This window comes from Mobula birostris, chromosome 3 (assembly GCF_030028105.1).
Source record: "Mobula birostris isolate sMobBir1 chromosome 3, sMobBir1.hap1, whole genome shotgun sequence".
Taxonomy (NCBI): Eukaryota; Metazoa; Chordata; class Chondrichthyes; order Myliobatiformes; family Myliobatidae; genus Mobula; species Mobula birostris.
In genome coordinates this window covers 70,044,487-70,071,088 of record NC_092372.1, presented here as the reverse complement: position 1 = coordinate 70,071,088, position 26,602 = coordinate 70,044,487, and the positions used below count along the sequence as shown (strand labels likewise).

Here is a 26,602-nt window from a genome sequence, read left to right as displayed (position 1 = left end):
AGTTGGCGCATTAATTTGTAAAGGGGAGGTTGTGCTTCATTCAATTGAATCTGTGATGTAAAAGATGATGCCACATAAGAGTTAATGAAATAAAAAGGTGTAACTACCTGAGAATTCTTTCCCTGAAGCTTATTTTAGTACATTGAAAGTGCCATTCAAAATGTTTTACTCCAATATTTAAAGGATTAAATTACTTTAAATGACTGATTTTATTCTATTAAATTTTATTCAATAGGCATTGAAACACCTGTTGAAATGTCCAGTGTGTGAAGATGGCCAAGCCATTGAGATGGCTATTGAAGCAGTAAGAGCTGTTAATTGTATTTCGTAGCAAGGATGAATCAAAGGTTATTGCTTGACATTGTAAAGGAACACAGCAATTTTACAACTAAATTAGAAGGGGAAAAGATGTAGCAACTTGAATAATGGTGTGAAATGTCTGAGATGTCTTCATATTTCCTTTCCCCACCAATGAGGAGTGGAGTGTTCAAGGAAGTATAGAGAAATCTACAGTATGTCCACCTTTATGGATCATGATGTTCTAGAACTTAAACATGAAATTAATGAGACTTCCTTCTTGGGAAATTGCAATTCCTATTTATTCATTGTCTCTTTCCTAATCTTTGGAATTTGAAATGCTGCATCAGTTCTTTGACAAGCTCTTTCTGCAGTCTGCAAGGTACTGATGTCTATCCTCATTGAATTTGCTGTTCCCAATTTGAAATGGGCAGACATTCCAGCTGTTCTAAGTGATTATAATTTTATCAGAGAACAAGCATTTTTATGACAAGGTTTTGAATGCTACAGTAATGCAGTTATATGAAAAATTTCTGACTCTGCAATAATTAACATCCTCCTAAATTATTCTTAGGGCTGTACAGCTGTTTGTGAGTCAGTATATAACATGGCAGACATTGGATAATCTGAAGAGACACTCTACTGAATCAGATTCAGGTTTAATATCACTGGCATAGGTCGTGAAATTTGTTGTTTTGCGGCAGTAGTACTTTGCAATACATAATTTTAAAAACTATAAGTACATTAAGAAATATTTTTTGAAATTTAAAATTAAATAAGTAGTGTTGAAAGAGAGCAAAAATATGGGATACTGTCCGTGGGTTCATTGTCCATTCAGAAATCTGATAGCAGAGGGGAGGAAGCTGTTCCTAAAGCATTGAGTGTGTGTCTTAAGGCTCCTGTGCCTTCTCCTTGATAGTAATAAGAGGGCAGGCCTGGGTAATAGGGGACCTATTCTCCCCTATAATGGATCCTGACCCGGATCTGGGCTGTACCCTCCAAATATCTGGACCTGCTTCTTGGTTTTTTTGCACTACCTTACTTTCCATTTTTCTATTTATGATTTATAATTTAAATTTTTAATATTTACTAATTTTTACTATTTTAATATTTTTATTATTTAATATTTGTAATCCAGGGTGTGGGAAGCACAGAATCAAATATTGCTGTGATGATTGTACGTTCTAGTATTAATTGTTTGGCGACAATAAAAGTATAAGGTAATAGGGGACCTTAATGATGGATGCCGCCTTTTTGAAGCATTGCCTTTTGAAGATCAGGGAGGCAAGTGCCCATGATGGAGGTGGCTGAGTTTGCAACTTTCTGCACCTTTTTCCAATCCCGTGCAGTTGCCCCTCCATACCATATGGTGATGCAACTATTTGTAGAAATTTGTGAGAGACTTTGGTGTCACACCAAGTCTCCTCAAACTTCTGATGAAATATAGCCACTATCGTATCTTCTTTGTAGTTGCATCAATATGTTGGGCCCATGATAGATCTTCAGAGATGCTGACACCCAAGAACTTGAAACTGCTCACCTTTTCCACTGATGATGCCTTTCCCTTCCTGAAGTCCATGATCAATTCCATTGTTTTACTGATGTTGAGTGCGAGGTTGCTGTTATGACATCACTCAACCAGCTGACCTACCTCACTCCTGTACACCCCATCAGCACCATCTGAAATTCTGCCAACAATTATTGTCATCAGCAGATTTATAGATGGCGTTTGGGCTGTGCTTAGCCACATGGCTGTAGGTGTAGAGAGAATAGAGTGGTGTATTAAGAATGCATCTTTCAGTGTTGATTGTCAGCGAGGAGGAGATGTTATTTCCATTACACACTGACTCTGGTCTCCTGCTGAGAAAGTCAAGGATCCAGTTTCAGACGGAGGTACAGAGGCCCAGTTTTGGAGTTTGTTGTTTCATACTGAAAGTATGATGGTGTTGAACAAGCTGTTATCAATAAACAGGAGCCTAACAGTGTCCAGGTGGTCCAAGGATAAGTGGCAAGCCAGTGAGCTTGCATCCACTGTAGATCTATTGTGGCATAGACAAATCGCAGCGGATCCAGGTTCTGGCCATGACCAACCTCCCTGCTGATCTGTTCCCTACCCACTATGTAAGAATACTTTGTTGAGAATGACATTTCATTCTGCAGTAATTCTCTTCTTATAATAATCAGATAGAATTCTCTACAAAACAGAAACTTTTCCCAAAAAATCAAACAATTCTGCATATTAAATATATATTTATTCTCTCTGCTAGTAAAGGGAGCATCTGTGTACTGCACACCCCAAAAAGCCAAATCCCTCTGCTGTCTGTGATGGGTTTCCTCCCACATTCCAAAGACATACAGGTTAGGGTTAGGGTTAAGTCAGTCATGCATGTCATGTTAGAGCCCAAAACGTGGTGACACTTGCAGGCTGTCCCCAGCACATCCTTGCACTGTGTTGGTCACTGACACAAATGACATATTTCACTGTATGTTTCAATGTACGTGACAAATAAAGCTAATCTTTTACAAATCTCTACTGCTGGAAAGGTTAAAAAGCTATTTTCAAAGTTTATTTGATGTTTAAAGGTTGGACAAGCCAAGGATGAAGTTCTAACTAATCAACTGATAGATTATTTAATGGGCGAAGGTGACGGAATGCCAAAGGTAACTCTTGATTCTCTATTATAGTGGTAGCTATTTAATTTGCATGCTATATTTTTTATCTAATGCAAATTCCTTTATGTATTTGAGAAATACAGTATATTCAGTGTTGAATTATTTCAAGCCATATAACACTGCTTTTATATTGTATCCACTACGTCGTTGCAATGCTATTTACATTGATAAGTAGAAAAATTGCTCTATCATAGATTTGATGCATGCAAGCAACAAAGCCATATTTTTCTCCCCATTATCCTTAAAAAGTATAGTTCTTCGTTTAATTAAGCGATTAGATTAATCTTTAAGCAGATAATGGTTCAAGTAAAATCATTATTTTGTATTCACTTCTGCATTTCTGATTGCAACATTGAGTACTTTGTTTTCTATGAAAAAAATTGTCAAAATATAAGTAATGAATAAAAATTATTTCCTTGCGTAAGCTATGTGGTAGTTCTGACTCGGCATTCTGATCAAGACAAAGCCAAATTCTGTTTTCTTATTAAATTTTTGTTCATCAATATCAGGTTTAAGGCAAAGAGATGGTAAGATGCAAATTTTGTGTATGCTTATGTAGCATTTTTATAGAACTGCATCAATAAGCCAAAAATCAAGCCAGCATCAAAAATGGGTTTTATAGAGATATTATATGCAGATGTTAATTTTTTAAAAAAGGAATCAATGCATTTTAATGCTGTTTTTGCTACCCCCTCCATGCCCAACTCTCCTAATGCAGGATGCAAAGTATCTTTTCCGCCTGTATATGGCATTAAAGCACTATCAGGAGGCAGCCAGAACAGCAATAATCATAGCCAGAGAAGAACAATGTGCAGGTATGAACATCTATAGAAGAGCTATTAAGAAAAGCTCCTTTTATTTTAAACTTTTGAGAAGAACCGTTTTTTTTTAGGATATCATTTGCAAAAACAGTGATATAAAAGTAATATTCTACAATTAACACAGCTGGTAAATGCATTGTTATTCTGCAGTAGCCTCAAAAGTAAACAAGTCAAGTTTATGAATGCAAAGAGAAGATATTTGGAGAGGCCAAAGCTCGGTACATTAAGTAATTTTTTATAATCTCTTGTGATAATCTGATTTTTTTTTAAAAATCAGCACAATGCCACATTCATTCTGAAATAATTTTAAAGTATACAGGGTGTATAATAAATGCTTTTGTGATGTTAAGAAAATGTACTTGTACAGTAATGGACTAAATTATTGAAACTATATCAACAAATAATGCTGAGAATGGCATGTAGTGGTCAGCATTGGCCATTCCTCTGGCAGTTGTCTTGGCAGAAACTACTAGGAGTACTTCTTGACAGCAGCCTCTATGTACCTAAATAGTCTCCCCTGTCTTAAGGCTGTTAACTATTCTTAGAAATATTTAAAAATATTTATCATGTAATTTTTGTTACATCCGTACAGAAGTGTACTTTCCAACCCAGTGTTGAACTTAGCATTGCATCTAGTTCACCACCCAGCAGTGAATTTCTGACTGCAACTCAGGATTTTAATATTTGCGTATCTAAATATGCAAGTTGTTCTCAAGTTACATAAGATAATATTGGGAAATAGTAACAGGTTGTTGAAGTTACTCTGCACACTACCACATTAGTCTACCAAAATAGCAGCCTTAAGCATATTTTTGAAAAGGATAACATAGTGAAATCCAAGAGGAATTGCCTTTTGAGGAATTGTGATAATTTGGTACTCACACTTTTTAACTTATAAATTTCTGCAGCTTTTTTAAAAATCTTGCTTCTTGAAAATTAGCTGCAACAAATATCCATGACTAGACTTAGAAACTTTTTTTCTATTAACTTTATAATTCCAAGAGCAATTAGATTAATACCCTAACATGTTAGTGGTACTTTGTGTCAGTAAATTTAATGCACATGAAGATACAGAAAAGTTAGTGAAACTTACTGTATGAGTTTTTTGTTCCAGGAAATTATAGGAATGCACATGATGTGCTTTTTAGTATGTACACAGAGCTTAAAGCACAGAAGATCAAAATCCCTTCAGAAATGGTAACAAACCTTATGATTCTGCACAGCTACATCCTGGTAAAGGTAGGAGGCCAAAACCTGTGTATGAATGATTTATGCCTTAAGACCTTGATATTACATGTTTACTAGACACTTAGTTTGAAAATATCCACGTGCTTAACATTACTATCCCAAATCAGTCATTTCTAATGTTTTGTGCTCTTATATTTAACATACACTGGGTAGAGCAGCTTTTAGTATCTCAGTAGTATTTTTTTTTAAACAATTCTATTAGTTTCCAACTAAATATGCAAAGAGATAGATCAGGTCCACAGGTTGAAATTCTAAATTGGAGAAAGGTCAATTTTGATGGCATCAGAATTGATCTGGCAAGTGTGGATTGGGACAGGCTGTTTTCTGGTAAAGGTGTACTTAGAAAGTGGGGGGGCTTTCAGAAAAAAAATGCTGAGGGTACAAAGCTTATAAGTCCCTGTTAGACTAAAAAGGTAAAGATAAGTGTAGGGAATCTTGGTTTTCAAGGAACATTGAGGCCCTGGTTAAGAAAAAAAGAGGTGCATTGCAGATATAGGCAACTAGGAACAAATGAGGTGTTTATGGAGTATAAGAAATGCAAGAGAATACTTATAAAGAAATGAGTAAGGCTAAAAGGAGGTATTAAGTTATTCTAGCAGACAAGGAGAAGGGTTTTCAAGGTATATTAAGAGCAAAATGATTGCAAGGTACAAGATTGATCCTGTGGAAGACCAGAATGTGTGGAGCCAAAACAGATGGGGGAGATCTTAAATGATGCTGGTGAGGAAGTAATTGGGGACAAAGAAATGGCAGATGAACTTAATGGGTACTTTCCATCTGTCTTCATTGTGGAAGACACTAGCAGTGTGTCAGAGATCCGTGAGTGTCAGGGAGCAGGAGTGACGTTGATGAGGCCTAATTTAGAGTATTGTGTGCAGCTTTGGTCATCTACCTACAGGAAAGATGTAAGGTTGAAAGAGTACAGAGAAAATTTACAAGGATGTTGCTGGGTCTGGAGATCCTGAGTTACAAGAAAAGATTGAATAAGTTAGGAATGTCTTCTTTAGAAAGTAGAAGATTGAGAGGAGATTTGGTTGAGGTATACAAAATTATGAGGAATATAAATCAGGTAAGAGCAAGCAGGCTTTTCCCACAGAGGCTGGGTGGAGCTACAGCAGAGGTCATGACTTAAGGGTGTAAGGTGAGAAGTTTAAGGAGCGCATGAGGGGAAACTCAAAGGGGTATGAGAGTATGGAATGAGCTGCGAGCACAAGTGGTCCATGCGAGATCGATTTCAACATTTAAGAAAAGATTGGATAGGTATATGGATAGTAGGGATATGGAGTGCAGATCGATGGGAGGAGACAGTTTAAATGGTTTGTGCTGTACTTCTCTAATCCAGCAACCCCAAAAGGACGTCACTGACAAGGACAGTATTTAATGTTCACCCATAATTGCCCTTCGAAGAGTAGTGGCAATGTGCTGTTAACTGTAAGAGCAATTACCCCAATTATAAATAGAACAATCCACAGGCCTTCAAATTACCCAATATCAAAAATGGATACAGTTGAGAATAAACTGATACAATACTTCTGTTGTGTTTAACAGTCCCAGAGTACATTATGTGAACTTTTCCCCCCTCGGTGAAGGAGAAAATTGCTGCGGAAATTGTGCTCTCTGGTGGCCACACAATTGAAAAGCCTAGTCAAACAGTCATTGAAGCAGATGAATTAGGAAAATTGTAATGTAGTTGGTGGCTCATTTCTTGAAAAACACAACTTAAACATTTTTAGAGATTGCTTCAATGGGGTATTTTCTTTTTAGACTCATGTGAAGCGTGGGGACCATATGAAAGGGGCAAGGATGCTCATTAGAGTTGCAAATAACATCAGCAAGTTTCCATCTCGTAAGTATCCAGTGTGAACGTTCTTGGGTTTAAAGGATTGTCAAATTGCATGATTTCACAAAAATTTAATCCTACTTCATTAGGGTCATTCAACAGGGTCTAAGTTTGTCAAACTCAAAATTATTGGGATATATTCCCTGTGCTTTTCCTAAGTGGCTATAAGTATGCCAAGTAGTACAAAAATGTTAAAGTCAATGTTTTTTTTTTAAACTCTCTTTAAAAATCCAGTAGGTTAAGCATGGTAGAACCTATACCCTTTCCTTCATCTTCTTTTCCAAATCCTCACCACAAAGCCACAAATCTTCAGTGAAGCAAAGATCACATACTATGTTTGGTCCCATACTGCTTCAAGTATTGCTAACAATTTGCCTTTACTGACAATGTTAATGTGATTGAATAGTGAAACTAGTTTTAAAGATTCCGATTTGGGTTCTGTAAATTCACTGCACAGTCTCCACAGCATTATCAAAATCACAAAGCAATTACTTACTGCATTGTTCATATGCTAATCTTTCTGGCAGATATCGTACCAATTCTGACATCAACAGTAATTGAATGTCACCGAGCAGGATTGAGGAACTCTGCATTTAGCTTCGCTGCAATGCTGATGAGACCAGAGTACAGAAACAAAATTGATGCAAAGTATAAAAAGAAAATAGAGGCTATGGTTAGGTAAGCATTTGTTTGAAAGCACTTGGAAAAATGTAATATATTGATATTCACACTTGTGTTAAATCATGGCATCTGGTGGAACACATTTTCTGAGAACTACATGTTAAAAATATCTGGAGATACTTAGCGAGACATACAGCTTATAGTGATTACAAGTGCAGATAAAATCCTCAACTTGAGATGCTGTTTCTCTACTGGTGTTTAGCTGCATTTTTGAAAGTGCTAGGACTAGATTCACTGATACTGAAATAGTTGGAGAGATAAAGAGTCAATAAATTCCAAACTACATGCTTAGATTTACAATTAAGCTAAAACAATACTTCTGCAAAAATTGATGCAAACTTGTCCTAACAGATTTCATCCTACAAAGTTACTACCTGGAACAGGAAAACACTGTCCATAATTTAGTGACAAAATAATTAAAATCTTAGTGACCAAGCTGGCATTAAGGAAGTCAGTTAATTTAAGAAACAGTTCCATTTGGAGACGTACTGTTTCTGCTTTCATTGAAGATGGTGCATTTGCATCACATAGTGCCCTTCATGTTCAGGAAAGCCCAAAACATAACCTACTAAATGTTTTTTGAAGTATAGTTAATTTGTAGTGAACACCGACAACTTATAGACAAATCATAAACAAGGAAATCCAATTTTCTTTAACTAAGCCACAGGGTTATGATCCATCAAATTTTGTCATAGTTGCATAATTTACAAAGCCAAATTAATTTTTCTAGTGAGAGGGGGAAATATAGCAATGCTTGAATTTTTTTTTTTAAATGATATAATTTGTACTGCGCACTGTCTCACAATCTTGTCTGTTGGGGGCGGGAGGGTAAACTAATTAACAATAGCATGGATGTATTATAGTGAGCTGATGATGTGATTTTCACATTAATATATCTGCATACATTTGCCTTCCTACATTAAAAATACTGTTAATATGCAGGTTGGACAGTATCTATTAAAAGACTTAATAGTTTTGAGGACATTTCTATCATTTTGTTTTTATTTCAGATTTCCAAACTTTTTTTGGTTTCCTTCTTTTAAGGTCTGCTCTGCCATTCAATCATGGCTGATCCTTTCCTCCCCTCCTCAGCTCCACTCCTTGGTCTTCTCCCTGTAACCTTTGATGCCATGTCCAATCAAGAACCTATCAAGCTCTGCCTTAAATACACCCAACTCCCCTGGCCTCCACAACTGCCTATGGTAACATGTTCCATAAATTCACCACCCTGTGGCTAAAGAAAATTTCTCCACATCTGTTTTAAATAGACATTCCACTATCCTGAGGCTGTGCTTGCTTGTCCTAGACTCCCCCACCATGGGGGATCCTTCCTACATCTACTCTGTCTACCCCTTTCAACATTAGAACCGTTTCAGTGAGATCCTCCCTCATCTTCTAAATTCCAGCGAGTACAGACCCGGAGATATCAAATATTCCTCATATGATAACCCTTTCGTTCCCAGAATCATCCTTGTGCTTCTCCTCTGAACCCTCTCCAATGCTAGCACATCTTTTCTTAGATAAGGAGCCCAAAACTGTTCACAATATGATAAGGCCCCACTAGTGCCATATAAAACGTCAGCATACATCCTTGCTCTTGTTTTCTAGACCCCGTGAAATGAATACTAACATTGTATTTGCCTTCCTCACCACCAATCCTATCTGCAAGTTAATCCCTTACTCACTCTTCCTTCAGTTAGTCCTGACGAAGGGTCTCGGCCTGAAACGTCGACTGTACCTCTTCCTACAGATGCTGCCTGGCCTGCTGCGTTCACCAGCAACTTTGATGTGTGTTGCAAGTTAACCTTTAGGTTGTTCTGCATAAGGATGCCCAACTCCCTTTGGTAGTAGAAATAAATGTGCAAACTATTTTCTAAATAGGGAGAAAATCCAAAAATGAGATGCAAAGTGCTTGACCATGCATTTTCCAAAATTGTATTTCATTTGTTATTTTCTTGCCCATTCTCCTAATCTGTCTTAAGTCCTTGTGCAGCCTGATTCCTCAATACGACCTGTCCCTTCACCAGTCTTTGTAGCATCTGCTAAGTTGGCAACAAAGCCATCTATTGCATCATCTACAACATTTGTAAATCATTGATTTACAGCATAAAAAGTAGTGATCCCAACACCAACCCTGCGGAACACCACTAGTCATAGGCAGCCAACCAGAAAAGAATCCTTTTATTCCCACTACCAATCAGCCAATGCTCTGACCATGCCACAAAATAATCTGTAGATGCTGGGGTTAAAGCAACACTCACAACACGCTGGAGGAACTCAGCAGGTCGGGCAGCATCCGTGGAAAAGATCAGTCAACGTTTCGGGCCGGAACCCTTCATCAGGACCCTTGGTCGAAACGTCGACCGATCTTTTCCACAGATGCTGCCCGACCTGCTGAGTTCCTCCAGCGTGTTGTGAGTGTTGCTCTGACCATGCCAGTAACTTTCCTGTAATACCATGAGCTCTTAACTTGGTAAGTAGCCTCATGTGTGGCACTTTGTCAAAGGCCTTCTGAAAGTCCAAATATACAATATCTACTGCATCCTATATCCTACTTGTAATCACCTCAAAGAATTCCAACAGGTTCGTCAGGCAAGATTTTACCTGAAGGAAACTATGCTGACTTTGTCCTATCTTGTCCTGTGTCACCAAGTATTCCATAACCTCATCCTTAACAATTGACTCCAATATCTTCCCAACCACTGCGGTCAGGCTAACTGGCCAATAATTCCCTTTCCGCTGCCTTTCTGTGGAGTGACATCTGCCATTTCCCATTTTCCAGTCCTCTGGCATTATGCCAGAGTCCAGTATTTTTGAAAGGATGCCGCCACAGTCTCTCCCGCTACTTTTTTCAGAACCCTTGAGTATGTACCTTTAGGTCTTTCAGCTTTGAGCAAATTCTCTCTTATAAGAGTAACTGTACTCCTCTTCCCTCAAGCCATTCAACATCTGACACACAACTCGTATCTTCCAGTGAAGAATGATGCAAAATTACTCATTTAGTTCATCTGCCATCTCCTTGTCCCCATTATTTTCTAGTGGTCCCATAACCACTCCCATCTCTTATTCTTTTTACATACTTGAAAAAGCTTTTACTATCCAGTTTGATATTTGCTAGCTTGCTTTCATATTTCATCTTTTCCCTCCTAATGATTCTTTCAATTGCTCTCTGTAGGTTTTTTAAAGCTTTCCACTCCTGTCTTCCCACTAATTTTTGTTTTGCTGTATGCCCTCGCGTGCTTTTACATTAGCTTTGACTTCCCTTGTCAGCCACGGTTGTATTATTTTGCCATTTAAGTATTTATTTTTGGAATACATCGGTCCTGCACCTTCCTTATTTTTCCCAGAAACTCACACCATTGCTGCTCTGCTGTCATCCCTGCCAGGATCTCCTTCCAATTTACTTTAGCCAACTCCTCACTCATACTATTGTAATTTCTTTACTTCACTGAAATACTGCTACATCGGACTTTACTTTCTCCTATCAGAGGTCAAGTTGAACTCAATCATATTGTGATCACTGCCTCCGAAGGGTTCTTTTAAGCTCAGCTCCATAATCACCTCGAGTTCATTACATAACACCCAATCCAATATAGGTGATCCCTTAGTAAGCTTAACAACAAACTGCCCTAAAAAGCCATCTCGTAGTCATTCAACAAACTCACTCTTTTGAGATCCATTACCAACCTGAATTTCCCAATTGACATGCTTGTTGAAATCTCCCATGACTATCATAACATTGCCCTTTTGACACGCCTTTTCTATTTCCTGTGGTAAAATAAGAAATAGGAGCAGGTGTAGGCCATTGAGTCTGCTCTGCCATTCAATAAAATCATGGCTGATCTGGCCATGGACTCATTTCCACCTACCTGCCTTTTCTCCATAACCGTCAATTCCCAGTAACTAGGTCCACATCCCAGTTACTGTTGGGAGGCCTGTATATAACTGCCATTAGGGTCCTTTTACCCTTACAGTTTCTTAACTTGACCCACAAGGATTCAACATCTTCTGATCCTATGTCACATCTTTCTACTGATTCAATGCAGTTTTTACCAGCAGAGCCATTCTGCCTATCTTCCTAGCCCTCCGATACATTAACCTCGGACACTCAGCTCCCAACCACAACCATCCTTCAGCCACGATTCAGTGCTGGCCAAAACATCATATCTGACAATCTGTAACAGTGCAACAAGATCGGATTCAGGTAACACCTCCCCCAGAAGAGATCCGAATGATCCAAGAACCTGAAGCCCTGCCCCCTGCACCAGCTTCCCAGCTATGCATTATCTGCCAAATCATCCTGTTTCTACCCTTACTGCATGTGGCACAGGCAGCAATCCAGAACTCACTACCCTGGAGGTTCTGCTTCTCTGCTTTATGCCTAGCTCTCTAAACTCTCTTTTCAAGACCTCTTTACTTTTCCTTCCCATGACATTGGTTCCAACAGGCATCGAGATATCAGGCTGCTCACCCTCCCCCTCCAAAATGCTGTGGATGCAATCAAAAGTCCCTGATCCTAGCACCTGGGATGCAAAATACCATTTGGGTGTCCTGTTCACGTCCACAGAATCTCCTGTCTGTTCTCCTGACTATTGAGTCCCCTATCACTACCGCTTCCCTCTTCTCCCTCTTTCCCTTCTGCACCATAGACCCATGCTTAGTGCTAGCAACCTGGTCTGTGGCATTCTCCTGGGAAGCTATCCCCCACAACAGAATCCTAAACAGCTTGTTCCACATGTGTAGCTGTGTAGATAATACTATAAATACGGATCTGCCTGAGACTGCTCATGGTAAATGAGTAACCTTGGATGGAATTGGGATTAAAAATCATAACTGGAGGCATTGTAAGGGGAGAAGCCCTGTGTGTGGGTGCTATTAAATTATTATAATATGTACAAATTAGCTTTGCAGAAAAATAAAACTAAGTTGCTAATAATCTGTACTAGGCGGCCTGATGCATCAGAAGTGGAAGAGTTTACCTCACCGTGCCCATACTGTGCTTTTCAGTTACCAGAATGCGAACTGCTCTGTCCAGGTTGCAAAAACAACCTGCCTTACTGCATTGTTACAGTGAGTATTAGAAAAAAGAAAACATTCTCAAATAAGATGGAAAACTGTTTCTAAAATTAATGTTTCATGGCATTTTACATGAGTACCAAATTGAACAGCTCAATTAGGAGAGCTATCAGCTGCTCAGAGAACCGAAGATCATTGTGACTGGCAAAAATATAAACATGGAAAAATAAGTGCAAGGAGGCAGCACCTTGCACTTGTGAAAGAGCAGCTTTTCCTCTTCACCCAACATCCTCAAACTGTGACTTCATATTTTATGTCCTCTCAACCAAGAAAAACCATTCTCAATCGAGCTGGTTGAATCATGTCAGAATTATGTAGGTTCAAGAGATCCCCTCTTATTCATCTGATACTCTTCAGAATACAGGCCTAGTCAAAACAATCTCTTCTCATCTAAAAATGTGGCTGTCGTAATCAATCTGGAGAAGCTGTGTTGTACATCCTTCATAGCAAATGTCTTTTCTTGGGCAAGAAGAATGAAACTGTAGGAAATACTCCAGGTGTTATAATCAAGCCTGTCTAATTGTAGTAAGACATCTTTTATCCTGTACTCAAAAACCCTTGCAATAACTGCCACCATATCATTTGCCTACTTAACTGCATCTCCCTCCAGTGACTGGTCTGCAAGAACAGCCAGGTTCCTTTTGGGCATCAACATGCCCTGCCGTTTTTGTTCCTACCATAAACGTGAATGAATTTCACATTTACCCATTGTCCCACTTGTGCTAACTACAGTACCTAGAAGTATCTTCCTCTCAATCCCTTTCAGTACAAGGCCATTAGAAAACTTGGATATATAGTAGTCATTTCCCTCCTGTTTATTGATATTTAGAACAGCAGGGGCAAGTATAGGATACTGCAGTACCCCACCATTCACTGCCTAGCACCCTGAAATGACCCATTTTATTCCTCCTTGATTTCTAGTTTGTCAATCAAATTTTCAACAGTATTAGGATATTATTTTATCTTAAGTTTCTAAAATTTGAAATATACATTTTGCTCCTCTCCCTTACAATACCATTCAATGCAAAATGGCTGATGCTTTAGCTCAGTATAGTATTCCATCTTTTTCCCTGCATACTTTGATGCATTTTTGCATGTCAAAATCTATCCATTTACTTAAATATTTAGTGACTTGCCCTGCGCCATTTTTTGTGGCCAAGTCAAACCCTCAAATTTCCTCATGCCTTGGATAGGTTTTTCCATAGAAAGAGAATTAACGGTTATGGGGAAAAGGCAGGTAGATGGTGCTGAGTTTACAGACAGATCAGCCGTGATCTTATTGAATGGCGGGGCAGGCTCGATGGGCTGGATGGCCAACTCCTGCTCTTAGTTCTTAGGTCCTTATTCTTATTCCATGCCCTGAGACAACAACTTTGTTCTAGACCGCTGCTCTCCAACCCTCAACCCAGTAGAAATACCGTACCCACATCCAGTTCACCAAGCCCTATCAGCAATTTGTATATTTCAAAGTGATCATCTTCCTTCTAAACTCTAGTGGCTACAAGCCTTGTCGGCCTACTTACTCCTCAAACCACAGTCCTGGCAGCCTAGGAGTTAGTCTGGTGAAGATTTAAATGCATCCTCTCAGCAGGGAGACTCATACTGCACACTATACTCCAATACAATTTCAACAGAACATCCTTGCTCCTGGCTTTGAAGGCCAACAAAGAATTTGCCTTCCTGTGCAGCTGCATATTTGCTTTATACTAGTTAGATCCTCAAACCCATTTGGTTGGGCAAACAATTGTTGACTATTTTCCAAGGGTCCTGTTATCACATCCTTCTTAATGGACTTAAGCAATTGCACAAGTACTAATGTTAAATAATCGCAAAAGCAGTGCAATTCACTTTAACTTGTAAGTCTTGATTGCTACTACTACTTTGATGAATATATTATATGTATATAATGTTTTGCTTTACACACACAAACCTCTTCATGCTTTGAGGTGGCAAGGCTCTTAACCAGAACTGCTTTGGCATAGCATCATAGGTAGATCAAAAATTAAGAATTCACTTGCTGTTTAGAAAATGGATTTTTTAAAAAAAACAGCAGACCGATTACATTCCAACTAGCTACTTAACTCTTCAAATGTGTAAACAATGGTATTTACATGACCATGAACAGAAACTCGAGACTGACAGCATTATTTGTTCCCAAATCAGGGTCGCCATATGGTGAAGGATGACTGGACGGTTTGTCCCCACTGTGACTTTCCTGGATTGTACTCAGAATTCAAAACGTGAGTTGAAAGCTATCACATCCATAGCATGTATGTTCCAAGAAATGTGGTAGTATTTCCATCAGATCTGGTGGTTTTAACTGTTGTCCACCATCAGGCATCTGCAAAGGAAAATTTTAAAATACTTTCTTCTCTCCCCCCCCCCACCCCCAAGGTAACAGCTAGTAACAAATTTTCTCAATTTTGTTATTTCAGCGTGCACAAAGATAGACTGTCATAAAATTTATGAAATTAGAACACACAAGAGCATTTACCAGTGTAAATTAATGCCATTGCTCCTCTTTTCACAATTTCAAATAGTCTGCTAGCCACAGAGAAAACTTGTCCGATGTGTGCAGAGAAACTGAGTGTGGACCAGCTGTCAAAAATCAGTGAGCCAACACCATACCTCCTACAGGACAACGCTGATTAATGAGAGGGTTTGAAGGGTACTTGCAATACAAGGTATGCAGAGTTCATGTTAAACTCTTGTATGTGGTTGGAAGTAGTTAAATCTCCTCTAATCCAATAGATACAATAGCTGAAAGCAGTGACAGCAGCAAAATTGAGTTCTTGCCATAATAGTGATTTTTGGAGCTGCTCGGTGGATTAAATATACAGAGAATTGTATGAAGCTCAAAATTCAAGGGGGGCTAGAAATGCAGTAACACTTTAATTTCTTGAATTTCACATTATACCATGAATGACAATTTAAAATTTCACTTGGGAGATCTTACCTTATACAAATCCAAATTTAACTAAAGCACTTGCATACAATCCAAAAAGAAATCTGGATGACCAGGCTACAGATTACGACAGAAGTACAGTATTGTAAATGAATTCAGAGAGGATACAATCCCATGAAGTTCTCTAGTATGCAGCAGGGGCTGTATTGATGTTAAGTTTAACTTTGTATAGTTTAATTTGTTAATTTGCAACAATTCAGTCATACAGCACTAACCTAGTTTGATAATGCAAGGTTAAACATTACATGTTAATGATTAGAATTTTACACAACTAGCAACATCATTTTGATACAAGTGTGCACTGTGATTGAAATTGCCTTGGAGCAATACTATTCATCAATGTTCTTTGCGCTGCTCCACCAATGCTAAACAAGTCTCCTCAAATCTTGCATCATCTTTCAACTAGGATGTCAGTGGCACCCTCTTCACTGACTACTCAACACTGTATTCTGGAAAAAAGACTTTGGTCTGGTCAAGCTGTATTGGAAACAATCTAATTCATGAGTATACACATAGTTAAGCCTCTTGTATTCATAAATAACTGATTTAAGTTATTAAATACTACCTGTCCAGCTACAACCAAAGCAGGAAGATAGCTGACCTCACATTCCAGGTCGGGCATTATTTTGGCATTGCATTCATAGTTATCCTTATGGACTAGAAATGAGTTTTACCACCTGGCTCTGTGGGCCATGTTCACAGTCCAATAGGAAAAATACCATCTCTAAATTATCCATCATCCAACTCAAATATTTAATAAGCTCTGAGCAGGGAACAGAAGTGCTGTAACAATTGGAAGAAACAGAAACTAGGAGATAATAAATATTCTTCAGTGGTTTTACACTAACAAACTTGACTGCTGCTCTCAAACATGCTTATTACTTAAGGTATTTCAGTAATAGGTAATTTTAAGAATAGCTTAAAGGTAATTTCTCAAAACCTGTTTGATATATCCAATCCATTTAAAATTTCAGCTGAATTCAAAGCAGTTATATCTTTTAATAGTTGTGAACCAAAGTCATTTACAATTTTTTTTTTTAAATCTCAAGTCCTAGGTCTTCAGAACAGCATTTGTTTTCAGCCACTGTAAGATACAAAACCACTGATGAAGAACTGAAAGGCTTTACATATACTGCAGAATTACTGAACATGATATTAATGATAAGCAAGAGAAAATCTGCTGATGCTGGAAATCCAAGCAACATACGTAATGCTGTAGGAACTCAGTAGGCCAGGCAGCATCTACGGAAAGAAATACAGTCAACGATTCAGGCCATTAACTGGAAAAAAAATCTTTTTTTCCCCCCCCCAGTCCTGATGAAGGGTCTAGGCTCGAAACATCGACTGTTTATTCTTTTCCATAGATGCTACCTGGCCTGCTGAATTCTTCGAGCATTTTGTATGCTGCATGGTACTAATACTTGATTCCAATCAATCAGTTCAAAAATGTCTGAAGGACTTCTCCCACCTCACCTCTCTTTGCTGTTTTAAATTAGTACATGCTTGAGTTTTCTTGAGCTGTTGTTTCAACACTGCACTTTTTTTAAAAAAAAACCGTGTGTTGTTGGGAAAAAAAACCTGATACTCACACCAAACCCAAGAGGTAACTGCTACAGCACAACATCTGCAATGGAATACTCGAGACAAAAAAAAAATCTGAAGTAAACAATTTTTTTTTAATGAATTCAGTTGTACTTACAATTGAGATGTAAAATGAATTGTAACAAACAGGCTCTGGAGAAATTACTTTCAATCTAAAGAAATAAAGCAATATCTCAACTCTAAATCAATGTTCAATTATCAGTTTACTGCTCAAAAGGTCAAAATAACTTCCACTGCTCTGGTTATTCTGCAGATTCAGCAGGAGACACTCAAGACAAGTATGACACACTACTAGCAGTTTAGTTCAATATACTAGTTACTTTTTTTTAAATATTTATGGCCAGAAACTGTATATAACCACTGAGGAAATGCAGAATAAATTTATATTATATTAAAATCTTAATAAAGTTTTTAGTAAATGCATGATGAGCAATTTCGTGTTGACTTAAACATAACATTAGAGCGATTTCAACCTTTAGGATACTGTCTCCATCCATTACAATCTCAGTCTGCACTGTCATAAACTGCCCTTTTGAGGGGGTTGCATGGTAGCTCACCCTCAAGGTTATACAAGACAAAAAAAAATTACAAACGTTTGTACAATACAACTCCTGTCAGTGCAAGGTATCAAACTAATTAGTTGAGCAGAAGCTGGCACTGCATATTAGGGAATAGATTGCAGGCATGGATTTAGCACAAATGAATCGTTTCAACTCAACTTAGCTGACAAGAGGGTATCTTTAAAACCTCCCTCAAATCCTGGCCAGAGTGAATAAATCCCCATTTTCAGAGTATTCAGAAGTGATAAATCAAGTAGCTGATCACTCCATTGTGTTTACACAGCTAGCCTTAAAGTTGGTCGCTGACCCAGTATTTCCAACTGTGATGTTCAGACCATAAAGCTACTATTTATAGGTGGTCTGTAAATAAATAAGTTTATTAATTTGTTTTATATAATGCTGTACAATCTACTTTATCTGACAAGTTTTCAATCCTAGGTGGCCAGTTATTGGTAGATAGATAGACATACTTTATTAATCCCAAGGGAAATTGGTGACTCATTTCCACATACACAAAATAATTAATTTCCACCCATCATTTATTGACCACTCCAACTGTCCTTGAAGATCACAGTGATCTGCTACCGTGAACAACATGGAGCAGAATTAGTTTATTTGGCCCATTGGGTCTGCTCCACCATTTCATTATGGTCGATCCATTTTCCTTCCAACCCCATTGTGTCTCCTCCCCATATCTTTTCACGCCCTGACTAATCAAGAATCTTATCAACCTCCACTTTAAATACACTCACAGCTACCTTGTGGCAACGAGTTCCAGATTCAGCACTCTCTAGCTAAAGGAATTCCTCATCTCCTTTCTAAATGGAGATCCCTCTATTCTGAGGCTGTGCCCTCTGGTCCTAAACATCCTCTGCACATCCACTCTATTAAGGTTGTTCAACATTCAAATACTCCCCTCACCCCCATTCTTTTAAATACCAGCAAGTAAAACCCAGAGACATCAATTGTTCCTCATACAATAAGCATTTCATTCCTGGAATCATTTTCATAAACCTCCTCTGAACCCTCTCCAGTGTCAACACATCATTTATTCAATAAGGACTCAAAACTGCTCACAATACTTTAAGTAAGGCCTCACCCATGCCTTATAAAGCCTCAGCATTCCATCCTTGCTTTTATATTCTAGTCCACGTTGCATTTGCCTTCCTCACCACAGACTCAACCTGCAAATTACATTTAGGGAATCCTGCACGAGGACTCCCAAGTCCCTTTGCACCTTGGATTTTTGAATTTTCTCTGCGTTTAGAAAATTGTCTATGCTTTTATTCCTTCAACCAAAGTGCATGATCATACACTTCCTGCCACTGTATTTCATTTGCCATTTCTCTGTCCATGTCCTTCTGCAGCCTCCCTGCTTCCTCAACACTACCTGCGCCTCAACCTATCTTTATATCATCTACAAGCTTGGCCACAAAACCATCAATTCTGTAATTCAAATCATTAACGTACAACATAAAGAGAAGCGGTCCCAAAACTGACCCCAGTGGAACACCACTAGTCACAGGCAGCCAATCAGAAAAGGCTCCTTTATTCCCACTCTTTGCCTCCTGCCATTCAGCCAATGCTAGTATCTCTCCTGCAAGAGCCCGTTGTATTATCTTTTTAAGCAGCCTCGCGTGCGGCACCTCCCTGCTGAGGCTTCTCCCCAACTACTGTTAGCTGGAGTGCTTCAGGATTTAGATCCAATGTAACACAGGTACAGTGACACAAGGTCAACTCAAGAGTGGGAACTGGAACACACAGATGGTGATGCTGCCCCAAGCCTGCTGCCTTGTATGGAAGCAGCAGTTGTGGAGGTGCTGTTGGAGCAGTCTGGGCGAGTATTTAAGGAGCATTTTATAAATAAGTACCCATTGCAGCCACTCCACTAATAAAGGAGAGGGTGAATATTTAGGATCCTGCAGTGTTGTTGGAATTGTGCTCCTTCAGACAAGTGGGGAGCTTTCAATCAAAACCCTGACATACCTCATACATGCACGAAATGTACCAGGACATTTCCCAACCTGTGAAGCTATAGCACTCTTATGGCTGGTGCTTTTGAGTTTCCTGTCAATGCTGTGCCAGTGCCACTATGTTTCAGGGGCAGTGGTTACTCAAATTATGATGCCATGATATTTGCTGATCTTGCAGAGTTTCATAGAGCAGAGAACAGTTCGGCCCTACAGCTAACAATGTGGAGTAGCTTTATAATGGTTGGCACAATCAATCCAGCCCTTCCTTCCTGCACAGTCATAACCCTCCATTTTTCTAATATCTGTGTGCTAACTAAGAGTTTTAAATGCCTGTTTCTGCTGAAGATCTTTCACAACTAATGGAGGACTGACCCAGAAAGCCAACTTAAATGCATTTAAAGTCAACCACAGCAATCATGATAGATTTATGCCAGCATCAGGGATATGGCAACTATGAATCTTGAAAGTTAATACATGCCTGGCCTGTTATATAAAAAAACTTCAGGAAACTTTGAGGACAAAAAAAGCACAAAATCTAAGAGCTAAAAATAACAGACTGCAATGGACAAAATGGCTACTACAGCAAATTATTTGAAACAGCGAGACTTGATCAGGGAAATTAAGTATACTGTTTAGATTTCCATAAATCCTTCACAAAAGTACTGTGAGTTGGACTCATGGTTAAAACTCAGAACACAAAAGGCAAAGTAGCAAAATGGAAAGAACAGGCTACAAAGCAGACTTTAAAACTAGTGGGAATTGGTGTTCCGCAGGGATCAACTCTTGGAACATTATTGTTCACTGCCAAGATCAAAAATTTGGACTCAGCTATGAAGTGCTGACAACACCAAAATAATGAGTTACAACAGCAGGCTGTGGAAAAACAGAGGAAGATATTAATATGCACAAAGAGGTTTGAAACAGGCATATGAAACTCCTTATAAAGTAACAATGTGGTCACATTCTTTGCAAAGATATTTATATGTAGGTAAAGTAGCAAAGGCAGAGCGCAAACAAAGAATGTGAAGTTAACAATACTGATTATTTTTGGTGGAGTGGGAAGAGGAGATTAATTCTTAATTTAAATGAACCCAAGTATTTCCTTAAAATGAAGTGAAGTCCAGTGAACCTTAACCGTTACCTTGGGTAGACACATTTAGAATTCAGTATTATTCCATTTAAAGGATTGAAGCAAAAGGATTTACAAGAAGTGCCAATAAAGTGATTTACAAAATATAGACAGACACTACTTCTTGAATTAAAGCACCATTACGCAAAATAGCCTCGTAATAAAATTTTGTACGGAATCTCTGGAAATTTTAACTTCAAAATTACATGTGCTTGAAAGAAACTAGATTTCTGCTTGAATGTTACTTAAGCAATCTTGCTTAAATTTAAAAAACAAAATAACCATTATTTTTATTTGTATTTTTGTTTATACAATCTTGATTACCATTTAGTTGTGTTGGGTATTTTACAATGTGTGATCTCTTAAGCTAAGTTCTATAAGATTAATACTCAAAACGCCTCTAAACACTGCAGACATGCTCTGTAAAAAGTGTTCTGTGGTAATGTATCCAATGATCATTTTAGAAAACAATGCTCCCTTCAGTGGCAGTTACTGTATGGCTATCTGTAAATTGAATTATTTATAACATTTGTATTGTTTTTCAAATTTATTTAAACACTAGCTCATCTTCCAAGGGAATTATTTTTCTCATTCTCACAATTAGTCACACTGCATAGTACCAGCAATAAAACCTTTCCGCCATTTTCATATGGAATCTTTCACTTTTGCCAACAACAGTCAACTGAATAATCGATTCACAGCTAACATTCTCCAGATGAGGCATTATTTATAGATTCCCTGTGCTACCTTTAACGCATGCTGGAAGTTCTATTGAAATAGAAGCACTGCTGCTCATACACAAAATGTACTATTTATGTAATAAAATAATTTGAATTAGTGTAAATTTGGTAAATCCTTCTTTATTATATTAACATGTTATCAGTATTTCAACATATAATTTCAACTGCATAGTCCAAGAGGTGAAATTTACCTGACTTTGTAAGACATTGGTTCTTAGCTAATATACACCCATTTTTATCAAGTGGTGTCGTTTATCGATACATTGAGAAAATTCAGACCATGGTTTGGAGGCAAGTCCCTCAACTTGCTTTGATTTTCAAATGATTAAGTATTTAAGTATTGGTCAGTTCTGCATAAGACCTACACAATCTGACAAGACCAAGCACTTGGTTAAACATTACAGAATTATGGCATCAAACCAAGTTTACCTGATCAATAAGCTTCTTTGCTCACACCAACCTATGTGTACTTTATCATCCATGTGGTTGATAACAATATACAGCAGTGCCCAAATTAAACTCTAAGCAGAAAAATCACCCAATTGGTGTAAAATAAACCAAACTAAGAGCTCTTACCAAGTTACCAACTTCAATCTAATGAAAGCATGACACTTTTTTTCTATAAGAACAAAGCTACTAAGCTAGTTAAATTTCTCACATATAAAGTGCAAAACGGAGTCTGAATATCTTGTGGCTTAAAGGACAATTCACTCAAGACTACAACACAACCTCACTGCACTGCTCTTGTTCTGGAACAGAGGGCCAAACTTCCCTGAAGGGCCACAACGAAAACATGACAATGCTTCTGCAGTTTCCAAAGGGCCTTTACAGGGAATAGTCCAGCTAATCCTCCAGTCTTCTAAACTATTTCCAGTTAAGTGTGTACAGGAAGTAACACAGGGCTCATCTTACTGTTGCAGATGACTGCAAAAATTACTTTATTCAAAAAAAAAACCTGTGTCACGTCATGTTAATGTACAGTTTCAAAAATACCCAAGGATAGCTTTGTATTGCATATATACAGAAAAATACATACACCTTTACTTGAAGAGAAAAAGTTTGTAAATAACTTTCCTTTAAGACAAAAGAAAACTGCGCTCAAATAAATTGTATCAAGCACCAGGTATTAAGCCTGGTCACTACAGTCCATTTAGCAGACCTGCAGCCAGTGAAAACCAAACCATTCTCAAGGCAAAATCATTTTGTTGCCTTTTGCTTCCCCTTATCCTTTCTCCCTTTCAGCTGTGGCAATTTTTCTTCTGTTCGGCTCTTTGATGCTTTAGACTTCTTTGGCTACAAAGAAAAACATTCAGGGAATTTTAGTTACAATAGGATTTCTAAGGTACTAAGTGATATAGATCCCCCAGACCTAACTTTTCATTGGCTTTATGCAATTTAACTCAATCAAACTTGTCTATTCCTAAAACTGAGTTAGGAGCATTCTGTACAGTAGTGGTCGCCAACCAGTCGATTGCAATCGACGGGTCGATCTTTGAGACTTTCCCAGTAGATCCTGAAAAAAAAATGAGAAATGTGCACCGGGCATAAAAGACCGGAAGTAAAACCCAGCAATGCCGGAAACAACCTCCCTTTACAAACAGCAGGAGTATTGCTATATTACCATTATCCTCATTGGTGTTAACTTATCTTTATAATGCTCACATTATACTTCTCCCTCTTTAAATTCTAACATTCCCCAAACATAAAAGAACTGGGAAACAAAAAACAGTGGTGTCATTAGCTTGCGTACCCCTGAAACTTAGTGTCTCAGTAACAGTTTACCAATACAAAACACCTGAAAAACGTGGCAAATTCAACATTCGGTCTGACAAAGGAAACTGTCCATTCAAATATTCAGTCTGTCAGGAGGTTTGCGAGGGCACTGTGCTGCAACAGATGAAAATTATTAAATCTAAATACGGAGCTGTCTTACTGCCAGACACCTCACAGACTATCTCAGACTAGTTATGAGCCAAATTTCAGGGAACTAGCAAAAAATATTCAGCCCCAGTCATCACAGAGTGCAACATTCAATTTTTATTCTTTTATTTTTGACATTGAAATAAAATTAATGAAACATAGAATTAAAGGTGTTGTAATGTGAGCATTATAAAAACAAGTAATACTAATTAGAATAATGGTAATATAGCAATACTCCCGCTGTTTGTAAAGAGAGGTTGTTTCCGGGGTTGCGGGGTTTTACTTCCGGTCTTTTCTGCCCAGTGCGCGTCCATGTGTCTAGGTCGATCTTGTCTTTCACCAAGGCTGAGGTAGGGGATCTTGGGCTTAAAAAGGTTGGCAACCAGTACTGTACAGTAATCATTTTCCAAATAGGAAATGTAGAATATTCATCCATTCCATTTCTTCAGCCCTAGCTAATTGCCCTCCAGACATCTCTCCTGTAGATTTTCAACACCAAGCTCAGTCTTTATCAACGAAACATATTAAAATTGATCATCTTTGGAAGGATGGTAATGTTTGGTCAACGTGCAATCAGATTACAATCAAAGTAATTAGCCCACATGACTCAGATTAATACACAAATCTTACTTGGGGAGATTATGCAACTTATTCAGTGGCTTTGTGGTTTAATCTTCCATGGGGCCTACACCAATGGAGCAGACCTTCAATACCCACTAGTTACAAATAGCAACCTGAACATCCCACTGCCAGGACGACCTGGCGCAAGTTAGCAATAAGACAGGAGATGAAACTCTGGCATTTCTGCTAGATGTAGGAAGGCCAACAGGCCATTTTAGTCCCCCCCACCCCCCACCCCATTCCCACTGTGGCCTCCTGTATTGTTATGAAGCCCAATGCAAACTGAAGGAAAACCACCCATCCTCCATGTCGCAGAATTCTAAGGTACTTGCTTTTTCTTATAAGAACTGCCCATTTCGATAAGTTTAGCTCAGAGCAGCTCTTTCATTAGTACAAGTCTGACCTGCTGGTCATTTACCACAGCCTTGCTGATAGTTCCTAGCTTCCATCTACTCTCATCCTATCAGTGATATTTCCTTTATTCTACCCATCCATCCCCTATTCAAGATAGTATTGAAACCCAACTTGTTTTTCTTCCAATTCAGTTTTAACGAAGAGTCACTTCCAGCATTTTTTTTTTTATATATACTTAAGATTTCCAGCATCTAGTTGTTTTTTTTTAAATTTTTACACATGATCCAACAGAACTTTGAAACACTTAGTCCCACCCATTACTATAATCCAATCACTTATTACTGGAAAAAAATTACTCAATTATTTCTTTTATTAAAGCCAGATAGGGAGCAAAGAACAAAACTTCCATCTTTTGTTTGTACTTTCATTACCTTTCTAATTATATCCCATTCCTGAATATCAATGTTCCTTTGCAGAGCAATTTCTTTTCATTCCATCACTGCAAATATGAAGCAGTCCCAGTATCTCGATGACTTATGAAAAACATTCTCCTACCTTAATCATTCCATCCATTTCCAAGTTATCCTCAGCTTCATCTGCTTGAACATCCTCTGTCTGCGAGTCATCATTAAGCTCAGAGTCCAGAGATGATCCAGCACCACTCCCATGTTTCAGTTTCTTTATGGCTTGCAGAGCATATGGAGTCAAGTGTGTCTCTTTGTTATAGGTGCGAGTAAATGCAGCTTTTACCTAACAGAGGTTGAGGAGAAACAAAATTGAAGAACTTCGAGTAACCTAAATCAAGAATTAAAGTTTCCACAGGCCTTTATATCTACCATAGCATATTCAACATATACATTTTCTTCAATGTGGAACAGGCTAATTCAATCCCACTAAAAACAGATATGGTTAAGTATATTCTACTGAAATAGTTATGGATTACCTTCGGGTCTAGTTTGGAGAATGGATCAGGCCGACCACCCCAGCTATTAATCTCCATGATACAATCCACATCCTCCTTCAGCAGATAATATGCATCCATGGTTTCAACAGCCTCCTGAACACCATTTGCTCCCTGAAGTGAGAGGGGTCGCACCAGTGCATCCCGCAGATAGGGAAGGTAATCCAAGTTTACTGCCCGCTTGCTAGCATGTGTCCTTTTAAATCAGTATAAAAAGTACTGATGTGAGAGCTTGGAATAAATAAACAAATACAAATCACAAGCCACCGTAGGATATTGAACCAAATAATTTACTGCTTGAAGTTATATACTTGCACGACTTAAAGTTCCCTCACTCAAAGCAGCAAGCCAACACTGGGAACTTCAGTGCAGCATTGCTGGTGTCTTCCTGAAGTTAGCAATGCACACAAAAGTTCAGACCAAGTTCTGCAGGATATCTCTTCACAGAGTCAATATAAATAGATCTATTCAGACCGAATATCCATACATCACAGTTCATTAGAGTAATAACACCAATTCAACCCAGCTGTCCCACCTATTCCCATCATGTGAAGACCCAAGTTACAAGCTCAAGTGGTTCAGTTTACTTGACTAATCAAAGGCCATCATGACCCATTCAATTGCTGGTAGATTCTTGAACTATTGTGTGTTTGTTTTCTTTAAAATAAGCATTTCATATCAAGCTCTGCTAAAATCCTATTGCCACATACCTTAGGCACATATGCCTCGTAAGTTCCTGGACAATACGTTCATGCTTGCCAGTGGATGAAAATTTCCCCAACCAACTTGGGAAAGTTGGAAATTGTGACATGTAACCTCTCATCAATTCACCAGGAATCACACTTGCATATATTGCCTACAAAACAAATGGAATTCAATACTCTGCACCAGAAATTCATTTAGAAATTCACCATTAATTCAAGCCATGCACCGTACCGATTCTCTATTCTACCGGTTCAATAAACAGCACTCCGTGCATTGCATCACTGCAATTAGGCTTCCCCAAAGGATTACCACAAGACAATGATTTTCTTCCATGTTTTATCATATTCTGTTTCCTTCAGAATTTGTAAACCTGATGCAAGCAGAGAGGAGCAAACTATTTATAAATAAATTTATAACAAAAATGTATTCACAGGTA

At 38.3% G+C, this 26,602-nt stretch overlaps 2 protein-coding genes across 6 annotated transcripts in view; one reads left to right on the top strand and one right to left on the bottom strand.

Moving 5' to 3' along the window:
• wdr19 (WD repeat domain 19) overlaps nt 1–26,602 on the top strand; it is a 142,539-nt gene that overhangs the window by 94,286 nt on the left and 21,651 nt on the right. Inside the window, exons 28-37 of one of the 2 annotated variants that reach the window (XM_072252855.1) lie at nt 236–304; nt 2,881–2,958; nt 3,689–3,785; nt 4,906–5,030; nt 6,804–6,885; nt 7,407–7,557; nt 12,507–12,630; nt 14,800–14,876; nt 15,177–15,320; nt 17,457–17,648. In XM_072252855.1, coding sequence (XP_072108956.1) covers nt 236–304; nt 2,881–2,958; nt 3,689–3,785; nt 4,906–5,030; nt 6,804–6,885; nt 7,407–7,557; nt 12,507–12,630; nt 14,800–14,876; nt 15,177–15,288 — 915 coding nt within the window. In that variant the 3' untranslated portion in view covers nt 15,289–15,320; nt 17,457–17,648. Of the gene's footprint in view, nt 1–235; nt 305–2,880; nt 2,959–3,688; nt 3,786–4,905; nt 5,031–6,803; nt 6,886–7,406; nt 7,558–12,506; nt 12,631–14,799; nt 14,877–15,176; nt 15,321–17,456; nt 17,649–26,602 lie in introns of those variants that run through there. The other variant, XM_072252856.1, reaches the window with a different exon arrangement.
• rfc1 (replication factor C (activator 1) 1) overlaps nt 21,706–26,602 on the bottom strand; it is a 51,852-nt gene continuing 46,955 nt past the window's right edge. For 3 of the 4 annotated variants that reach the window (XM_072252858.1, XM_072252857.1, XM_072252859.1), the window contains exons 22-25: nt 26,172–26,317; nt 25,444–25,657; nt 25,056–25,250; nt 21,706–22,898 (exon numbers count right to left, since the gene is read on the bottom strand). In XM_072252858.1, coding sequence (XP_072108959.1) covers nt 22,803–22,898; nt 25,056–25,250; nt 25,444–25,657; nt 26,172–26,317 — 651 coding nt within the window. In that variant the 3' untranslated portion in view covers nt 21,706–22,802. Of the gene's footprint in view, nt 22,899–25,055; nt 25,251–25,443; nt 25,693–26,171; nt 26,318–26,602 lie in introns of those variants that run through there. The other variant, XM_072252860.1, reaches the window with a different exon arrangement.